Source organism: Crocuta crocuta, unplaced genomic scaffold (assembly GCF_008692635.1).
Source record: "Crocuta crocuta isolate KB4526 unplaced genomic scaffold, BGI_CrCroc_1.0 scaffold465, whole genome shotgun sequence".
Taxonomy (NCBI): Eukaryota; Metazoa; Chordata; class Mammalia; order Carnivora; family Hyaenidae; genus Crocuta; species Crocuta crocuta.
In genome coordinates, this window is record NW_027528912.1 from 774,017 (window position 1) to 784,246 (window position 10,230).

General features: G+C 42.1%; 1 protein-coding gene across 1 annotated transcript in view; it reads right to left on the reverse strand.

Moving 5' to 3' along the window:
* Positions 1–3,635, reverse strand: part of PXDNL (peroxidasin like) — a 430,252-nt gene extending 426,617 nt beyond the window's left edge. Inside the window, exon 1 of the mRNA XM_077757094.1 lies at positions 3,472–3,635. Coding sequence (XP_077613220.1) covers positions 3,472–3,635 — 164 coding nt within the window. The remainder of the gene's footprint in view (positions 1–3,471) is intronic.
* Between the last annotated feature and the right edge of the window lie 6,595 nt (positions 3,636–10,230).

A 10,230-nucleotide genomic window follows, 5' to 3' on the forward strand; every position in this document is an offset into this window, starting at 1 on the left:
ACATTTTTATCAGCTGGATAAATGTTTTCATGACTGGACTTGTCATTTTCCCATCTGCACCCCTCCCCGCTAGCCTTCCTCCTGAGGGTGGTCTTACTTGGGAGGCCAAGGCGAGCTTCATACATAAAGGAAATGCCTTCATTAAATAGTTAAAACATCACACTGTACATACTTGTGAAGCTAAGACTTTGGGGGAAATTCTCATGTTCTACGTTTTTCTAGTGGAATTGAGATGGGTTTTTAGAGTCTGTTTAATCGCAGTCCCTGAGTTCAAATGATACTCAATCTTCCACTCCTGGGAATTCAAAGAACATCTTATCTCTGACCTTTGGCTAAAGTAAAATCAACGAAAGCTAAGCAGGGCTTCTGATTCTTGAACAGGCACCTCCAAATTTCATTACTAGAAGTTTTATGTTTGCTAATTCCAATTCTGAAAGATTTATTATGCTAAAATAGCTTGAGGAGTGAGAGTTTCTAAATGGTAGTGGACTGGGGCGCCTGGGTGGCTCAGGCAGTTGAGCAAATAATTCTTGATCTTGGCTCAGATCGTGATCTCACAGTTCATGAGTTCAAGCCCCATGTCCAGCTCTATGCTGACAGTGTGGAGCTTAGGATTCTCTTTCTTTACTCCTCTCTCTCTCTCAAAATAAACTTAAAAACAAATAAAAAATGATAGTGGACTATTTGCTAACTGGTATTTGTTTTGAATACCCAATGATATCTTTATAGATGGAATTAAATTAAAAGGGGGGGGGAGTAGTTCTGTATTTTTCTATACTTGAAACCCCTGATTAGCCATCATCAATCATTAAGTATAGCGACATTTCCTTATCTCCAGCTGAGAAAAACATCTTCTATTAAAATTTTAAAAGCAAGTAAAGACAAAATCAAGAAAATTATACTACTAATTAACATTTACTAAGCACTCTGGCTGTGTATAATGCTACACGTTATTTATATTGTTTCCACCGTTGTGATGACCACACATATCTAAGTTTGCTTTAGCAAAACCTCTCGATGCTGCTGTTAGGGAGAAATTTGGCCAGGCCCTCCCCTTTGCCTCAGCTTTCAAAGGCTGATTGGGTTTTTCTTTTTCAGAATTTTTATCTTGATGCATTACTTGTGTACCTTCATAATATTGCTTCCATGAAAATGTAATCCTAGGTCAGGGATCTGGGGCCCAAAAGAAGTAGGGCACCAATTTTTATAGACTGCACATATATTTCTTGGCCTTTATACCATTTCTCTAATAAAGGCCACAGAAGAAATGTCCTGGGGTAAAAGGAATCTACAAATATGGGGGAGGGGGCCTATATGCTGTTGCCTTTCATTTAAAAAAAATTATATTCTAAGATGTAGAACTTAGGGAAATTCACTTTTGACTTCCATACCTTCTTGAAAAATATGGCAGCTCATTAACAGTAAGCCCAAATTCCCACAGGGCAGCAGTGAGCTCAGTAGCCACTGGCCCAGGCCTCTGACCACCTCTCCCTCCCCGCGGCCCCCACTCACCCAAACCGGCGGTTGGACGTGTCCCCCACGGCACCCACACAATGTTGGTCTCACTGTCCCAACCAGTTTTCTGTGGGCATTTGAGTTTGCAGCTGTTGTCCTAATTGTATGATGACAGCACACCCTCGCACAGTGCTGAGTAAGGCCAGACACTTTCCTAAGTATTTAACATGTATTATCTCATTGTGAGCTGCAGAATAACTCCAGAGGGTGGGCACCCTTAGCCTCCTCACTGAATGTACTAAGAAACTGAGGCTAGGAGTGGAGACTTCACCTACGGCACACACATTTCCTCCCTAGGGCACCTGGCTCACGACCTGGCCTGGTCTGGAACCTGAGAACCATTTTATTTCTGCATGTGGTGGAAGGCTCTTTAAAACTACACACACAGGGTTGGGGTGCCTGGGTGATGCGGTCGGGTAAGCGTCCAACTTCAGTTGAGGTCATGATCTCATGGTTCATGGGTTCGAGCCCTGCATCAGGCTCTGTGCTGACAGCTCAAAGCCTGGATCCTGCTTCAGATTCTGTGTCTCCCTCTTTCTGCCCCTCCTCTGCTTGTGTTTTCCCTCTCTCTCTCTCTCAAAAATAAACATTTTTATTTATAACTGAGAGACAGAAAGAGACAGAGGATGAGCATGGGAGGGTCAGAGAGAGGGGGAGACAGAAAATCTGAAGCAGGCTCCAGGCTCTGAGCTGTCTGCACAGAGCCCGACGCAGGGCTCACACTCAAAACTGCAAGATCAGGACTTGAGCCAAAGTTGGACGCTTAACCCACTGAGCCACCCAGGTGCCCCATTATTAGTTTTGAGAGTAAGACACATTTTGGTATTTGCAAGCATATAAAATGATCAAAATACTTAATAAAAATCCCCATAAAGATGTATGGCAAATAGAGCTCTCTTATTCCACACAAGTACTAACCAGTAGCTTCAACTTTTCATTGCCAGGTTAAAATCCTCATTTCATGATTATGACCAAAAAAAAAAAAAATACAGTGCTGACCTTCTTATCTCATATCTCAAAATTCCGGGACTCTTAGGCTATTTCCCTCTGCTCAAGACTGGACTTGTAACAGTGAAAGGAGGTCTCCCTTCCACAGACAGGACATAATCCACAAAAACTTTACCACGGACAAGTGGACCCTTCAAATCGGTATGTCTTTTCAGTATTTTTCCTTCTCTGGTGACGTAAGGCTTGAAAATTATGGTAAAGAAAGATCTGCACTTCACACAAATTATTTCATTTAACCCAAATGTCAATTCAATGATATAGGCTTATTATCGCCATATTAAAGGAAAGGAAGTGGGATTTGAACCCGGGTCTATCTGATTCCTATACTGTTTATTCTACCATCCACGAACGCCTGCAAGATGCTGATTAGTCACCGCCCTGGAAGGCTTCTAAGTACCCAGCTCTGCTGCTCCATTTGCAGGGGCTGCTCTGGAAAACCGAGAGACCTTCAGAGGCCTGAGGCTGAGAGCACACCCACCAGGGATGCACGCGCAACACAAACCCCAACAACGAACAGAAGAAATGCAAGTTGCCAGCACACACTACATCGGAGCACCTTCCGAAGCTCAATCAGTTCTGTCCAAATGGGACAGATACGTGCTGACCCAATTAGGAGAATGAAAGAGTTGGAGGCGAGGATGAAAGGAACACACTGAGAACCTACGCAGGAAAGCGCTTCAATAAAGATGAAAATTCTCAATAGCTAAGTTCTGGAAGAGGCTGGAAAAGAGAACTGCACCTAGTGCACATGTATTGATTTCAACACATCATCGCTCACGTTTTCTAGTCCAACCAACCAGCACGGTTAAGTTGTCTGAGAAGTGAGGACACCCCTCCTCCGATCACACCAGCAGGGCCCGCGTCGGGAACCTAGGTGAAAAGCGGAGCGGAGCGCAGAGTCTCGGCAGAGCGCGGGGCCGCGCTGCCCGGGAACGCGCGCGAACTTACAGGACCGTGGTCGGCAGCGGCACCTGGGGAATGTGACCCAGCACCAAGTGCATGCAGCGGACGGTGCTCTTCAAGCAGAGGCACCGGCTCGGGCACGGGAGCGCCGGCGGGCACCTCGCCACCAGGAGCAAGCAGGCGGTCCAGCAGAGGAGTCTGCGCTCCATNAGCTGAGCTCGGGAGCCCCCGCCGAGCGCACAACTCAGCTTCTGGCCAATCCCGGAGCAGGGCGATCACATTACGGGGCGGAGGGCGCCCGCCGCCTCCAGGGGGCGCCGGACCCCGCAGGACGCCGAGAAGCTCGTCCCGGCCAAAGCCGTTCGCTAACGAGCGCACCCTTCAGGCGGCGCAACGCAAATACAGACTTTTCCAAAGTTGGGGCCCCTGCGCAGGTTACTTAAGCCCCAGCCTCGCAGCCCCTGGCTGTCCTTTTGAAGCGCAGGCTGATGAATTATTTACTATTCAATGCAGAACAGCTTTCCTTTTTATCTGCGAATATTAATGAATCCTAAAGGGCAGGCCGAGTTCTAAGGAGTTGATCCAGGCTCACGTTTTCCTCCCCTACCCCCAAAGTATGCTTCTAGAAAACCGTTTCGTTGCCTCCTATGCATCCCACTCCTGTCCTGCGCTCTCGAGATTCAAACCAGCTACTTCCGATTTCCTCCTTTAATATTTATGGTCGAAGCTGTATGTTTAAACCATGAGCTCCTATAGCAACATGCAGAGGAGACAAACTCCTAGAAAAACGTGTGCATCAAGTACAAGGCCCGGCCACCTCTGGGCGCAGCTACAGCGCCGCGGGCTGGAGACCCATTTTTCACCAGGTTTCACGAGCCACGGGTCATTGGCCAAGACAGACTTCAATAACCACTCCTAAACACGTGCCTTTTTGGTCTCTCTGAGCAGGTGTTTGGGAAAGGTTTTTGGTTTTATCCTTGAAGTTTCCAAACAAATCTTCTCCCTAAACTAGCACTTTAAAAAATGTAAAAGTAATAGAAAAGCACATTAAAATTTGGGATGGCCCAACTGGGGCAACAATCCCGGATAACCAGACTGAGAGGCAAATCTAGCGGCTGCAGATCTAGTTTTGTCAAAGCTTATCAACCTTATGCGGAAAAATAAATTCACTTGCCTCCTTCCCTCTAGCTTCTCAGGCCCTTTACGTTCTACTGTGGGTGAATACTGCCCTCTTTTGGCAAGATGTTCAAACTTAAATATGTGGGGTTTTAACATTATTTTTAAAATACATAATCTCTACGAACAAGAATGATTTTAAAATAAACTTTAAGTATGCTGACACTGTTCATGTGTAGTTTATCGTCTACAGCAGTAAACTAAAAATGCAGATTTCTTTTCAATCCCATAGCTTAGAATTCCTATGTTCTTGTCACAAATGTTTGTGACTTGGAGCACCTGGATGGACACAGCATACAAACTTGTGCGTTGTTTTCAGTTCAAAATACACTATTAGCTTGTATTCGGAGAACATTGTTCCAGGATAGACGATACATTCTCTATAGGTTTCCTTAGAAATCTAAGCTGCTTACGTTAAATGAGAAAATCTACCCATCACCTCCCATGAACACAGGACTAAGAACTGCAAGCTAGGCACAGAGAAGAGCCAGTGCAGGACCGGGCCACAGTAAACTGTACATTCTTTCCCACAATGCTTCAGGACAGCTCCCCTGCAGAAAACTGTCAATATATGTTAAATACCATAAACATTTGTAAAAATGCATCGATGTGCTGAGTAAGTGAAAGGCACTATGTGAGAGCCCAAAAATGAAGGGAAAATGAGAAGCTGGCCAGGTAAGTAAACACTGGCTGGTTCAGCTTCTGAGTATTTGCTTAACCAAGTAAAATAAACAGATTTGGGGGTGGACAGGAAGAAAAAGCCCTTTCCTAAGTGGAGAGTCTTAACTGGAAACCCTGTATTTTTATCAAGTTCATTAAGGATGAATGACATATAATCCACTTTACCCCATTCCCACATCCACCCAGAAAAGGCAAGGAAAATTGCCTTCCACACTTGCTATGGGGAGGGAGTAAAAACATCTCCCTGGAGATATAATATCCCCAAATTAGCTTTTACATGAATTTTCGACCTGAAAACCTTAAACAGGATGTAAAAAGAACTAGCAGTAATTCCAGCTTAGTCAAAATCCACAAAATGGGGGCACCTGGGTGGCTCAGTTGGTTAAGCGTTGACTTTGGCTCAGGTCATGATCACACGGTTTGTGGGTTCAAGCCCCACATCAGGTTCTGTGCTGACAGCTCAGAGCCTGGAGCCTGTTTCAGATTCTGGGTCTCCCTTTCTCTCTCTCTCTGTCCCTCCTCCACTCGTGCTCTGTCTCTGTCTCAAAAATAAACAAAAAAAATATTTTAAAAATTCATAAAATGCAAAACAAAGTTATAAAAGCTAGGCCTTAGAAACATCGTGCAGAGGGGCACAGAGGGGCACCTGGGTGGTTCACTCAGTTAAGCGTCTGACTTAAGCTCAGGTCATGATCTAAGGGTTCCTGAGTTTGACCCCCCTACCCCCATCAGGCTCTCTGCTGTCAGCTTGGAGCCTGCTTTGGATCCTTTGTCTCCCTCTTTCTGCTCCTCCCCAACTTGTGTGTGTGCTCTCAAAAATAAACATTTAGAAAACAAACAAACAAACATCATGCACAGAAGCCTACCTCTTAAGACGTCAAGTAGATATGGAATATAAAATTGGGTTCTGTAGGCTTAGAGAAATGAATGTATAAATAGAAATTTATAAAGAGCAGAAAACTGTAAAAACAACCAAACAGGTTTGAAAAAGAAAAAAAAATTAACAGACATTAAAATCCAACACCAGGGTTTAACAGCAGATTTAAGGCAATGAAAAGAGAGAATTAGTGAGTAGAAGATCAATTTGAAGAAATTATTTTAAATTCACTGCTGAAGAGACAAAAAGTTGAACCATATTGATAAGGAAAAACAAAATGGCCAAGAATTTCCAGAACTGATGAAACAGACTAACCCACACAACTACAAGTGAAATACCCAGGTAGGATAAATGAAAAAAAATTCATACCAAGGCTCATTTTATGAAACTAGAGAATTAACACTGCAAAGGCCAGAATATTTGCAATGTCAGGACAAAAATCTTTAAAGTACAAGGGTAAAAGACAGATAACCTTCAAAGTAATGGCTACTGGTCGACTTCTCAACAGCAATAGTGAAAGCCAAAATGTAGAAACAGAACTCCACTGTTCTATAGAAAATACCATCAATCTAAAATTGTACAGTCATATTTTTCAAGAACAGAGAAAGTTTTTTCCAGACTAAACAAAAAAACAAAAAACAAAAAACCCAACAACTAAGAATTAGCTACCTACAGTCTTTCACTAAAAGAAATTTTAAAAGATGGGGGTGCCTGGGGTGCCTCGGTGGCTCCGTTGGTTAAGTATACAACACTTGATTTTGGCCCAGGTCATGATCTCATGGTTATCTCCCCTGATGGGCTCCACGTTGACAGCACAGAGTCTGGTTGGGATTATCTTTCTCTGCCCCTTTACCTCACCACTCTCAAACAAACTTTAAAAAAATGAGGGTGCCTAGGTGGCTCAGTCAGTTGAGTGTCTGACTCAATTTTGGCTAAGGTCATGATCTCAGGGTTGGGGGATCGAGCCCTACATCATCAGGCTCTGTGCTGAGTGTCGACCCTGCTTGAGATTCTCTCTCTCCCTCTGTCCCTCTCCCCTGCTTGCACTCTAAAATTTAAAAAAAATAAAATTTTTTAAAGGTGTACTGTAGGCAAAAGGAAATTGCAAATATCTAAAACTAAAGAAGGCATAATGAGCAGAAAACAAAACAGTGCAAATGTGGGAGTAGAGCTAATGGTGTACTATAGGGGCTTACATATTTAGAAATAACAAGGGGCGCCTGGGTGGCTTGGTTAGGCACCCGACTTCGACTCAGGTCATGATCTTAACTGTTCATGGGTTCGAGCCCCACGTCAGGCTCTGTGCTGACAGCTCAGAGCCTGGAGCCTGTTTCAGATTCTGTGTTCCCTCTCTCTCTCTCTCTCTCTCTGCACCTCCCCCAGTCATGCTCTGTCTCTCCCTGTCTCAAAAATAAACTATAAGAAAAATTTTTTAAAAAATAGAAATAACACACACAATATGCTACTCTATAATTATGAAGTGATGACTTCAGTGTTAAAGTGTCCTATGTGCCTTGCCTGAGAAAGATAGGGCACTAGGTAACTTTAGACTTTGATTAAGTTCAGTGAGTGTTTTAAAATATTAAATGAGGGAAGGGAACACACATAAAAAAAAGAGGAATGGACAAAAATGAGGAGAAAACAATTATCCTTTAAAAAAACCAAAAATATTGAAAATGGTGTATAGCACAAATATTCTGTGTGAATATTTAAAATGAATGTAAATAGATGAATTGCTTTAAGTAAAATTCAAACTCTAATTTCTTAAGATTCAGCTATATAATAATAAATATATCAAAAAATAAGGATATAGAGTAGATTGAAAATAAAAATTTTAAATGCTATACAAGTATCAAACCAAATGGACTTTGAAGAACATAAAAATATAAAAAGGGTTCCCACATACCATTAAAGGTTCTGACAGCTCAGAGCCTGGGGATTCTATATCTCCCTCTCTCTCTCTCTGCCCCTCCACTGCTCGCTCTCTCAAAAATAAACATTAAAAATTTAAAAATGACTTTACATGGGCAATAAAATAATAAGGCTGCTCTTGCTCACTGATTCTATTCAACACTGTAGTGGAGCCCCCAACCAGTATATCTGGCAAGATAAACAAAGGAAACCCAAAGGAAAAAAATAAACTGTCTTTATGAAGATAATTTGGTTACCTGTGTAGAAAATTTAGATCACAAGACAGTGTGTTTTAAGTAATGTACGAAAACCAATATGGAGCAAAACATAATTTTAATAAACAATAAGGCAGTATTGAAAAATATGACATCTACACATAAAATCTAAAGATGTCTGAAATGAAACTGTGTACCTTTACTAAGATACTTTAAGATCTAGATAAAAGTACCACCATATTTACGGACTGGAAGACTCCCTATCATAAACATGTTACCTCTCACACAGATTGATCTGTGAATCCAAAGGAAATCCCAAAAGGACTGTGTGCATGTAATCTGAGAGGTTGGCTCTAAAATGCTTATCGAAGTCAAAAGGTGCAAGATTAGCCACAATATTCCTGAAATTTAAGTTGAAAGGACTTATCTGACTAGATCAAGAATTACTGTAAATCTGTAGTAAATAAGAGTGTGTAGTTTTAGCACAGGAATCCATAAATGACTAATAAAACAGAAAAGAAAACTTGGACACAAACATGAAAACTTAATTTATGATAGTTAACACTGCAGCTCAGAGGAGGAAAGTGGGGCTTTTCCAAAAATGGTGTTGAAACAGTTGACCAACAGTGTTAAAGAAATGACTTACTATTTCTCACTTTATGCAAAGATCAGTAGGAGATGTACTATAGACTAGAATGCAAAAGACAAAAGTCATAGAACTTTTGTGAGAAAATACAGGCTAATATTGTCATGATCCTGGACTGCGGCTGTGCAAAGATGAATCTCACAGGATTAAAACTGAAAATGCTGGGGCACAAGGGTGGCTGGTGGCTGTTGGTTGAGCATCCACTTTTTTGATTTCGATTCAGGTCTTGATCTCATGGTCATGAGACTGAGCCTCACATCCAGCTCCACTGTGGTCAGGGAGGCTGCCTAAGATTCTCTGTCCCTCACCCTCTGCCCTCCCTTACTCATAGTTGCTCTCAAAAAATAAAAATAAAAATAAAAATAAAAAACTGGGGGCAGGGAGCCTGGGTGGTGCAGTCAGTTAAGCGTCAGACTCTTGATCTCAGCTCAGGTCATGACCTCAGGGGTCATGAGTTCAAGGCCTGCATTGGGTTCTGGGCTCTGTGCTGATGGTGCAGAGCCTGCTGGGGATTGTCTCTCCTTCTCTCTGTCCCTCACTTACTCATGTGTGCGCGCACACACTCTCTCTCTCTTTCTCTCAACACATTAAAAAAAATTTAGAAACTTTTTAAATTGAAAATGCTACTTCACTAAAGGCACCACAAACAGAGTGAGAACAGAAACCACAAACTAACGAAAGATATTTGCAATACATGTAACTGATGATGGGTTAAGCCAATTTCGTTAAAAGAAACTACCCAATAAAACATTTCCAAAAGACTTGAAGACAAGCTTTACAGAAAGGAAACCTAAAACCAAGAAACACTCTGAAAGGTTCAAAACTTCAGTAATGGGTAACAAAGCCTCTGTAACACTTCACACGATAAAGAGGCACAAATGGCCGTCAAGTGCAGGAGAGGTCAAGGAAGAGCTGGAACATTTAAAGAAGCAGGAAGGCTCGCACCGTCCCACTATCCTGCAGCATCTAGTGACGGTTTCTTGAGATTTCTCAGATGCTCGATGCTACTTCAAGTCATCTCCATCTAGCTGTCTGCCATGGGAGAATCATGCTATCTCCCTAGCCCTCCTTTCTCTCTACAAAATAAAAGACTAGGTTATATACACTGTTTTATCTGGCTGTTAAAATCCCATGAATATATTCATCATTTTCAATTAATTTTACCTTTATTTGCTACTTCTTCCACCCAAAGAACATAATTATTCATACTCAAGTAACCATGAATTCATTAAAAAATAAACACAAACCCAAAATACTCTTAATCAGCCTAATATATTCACATTAACAGATCAAAGGGC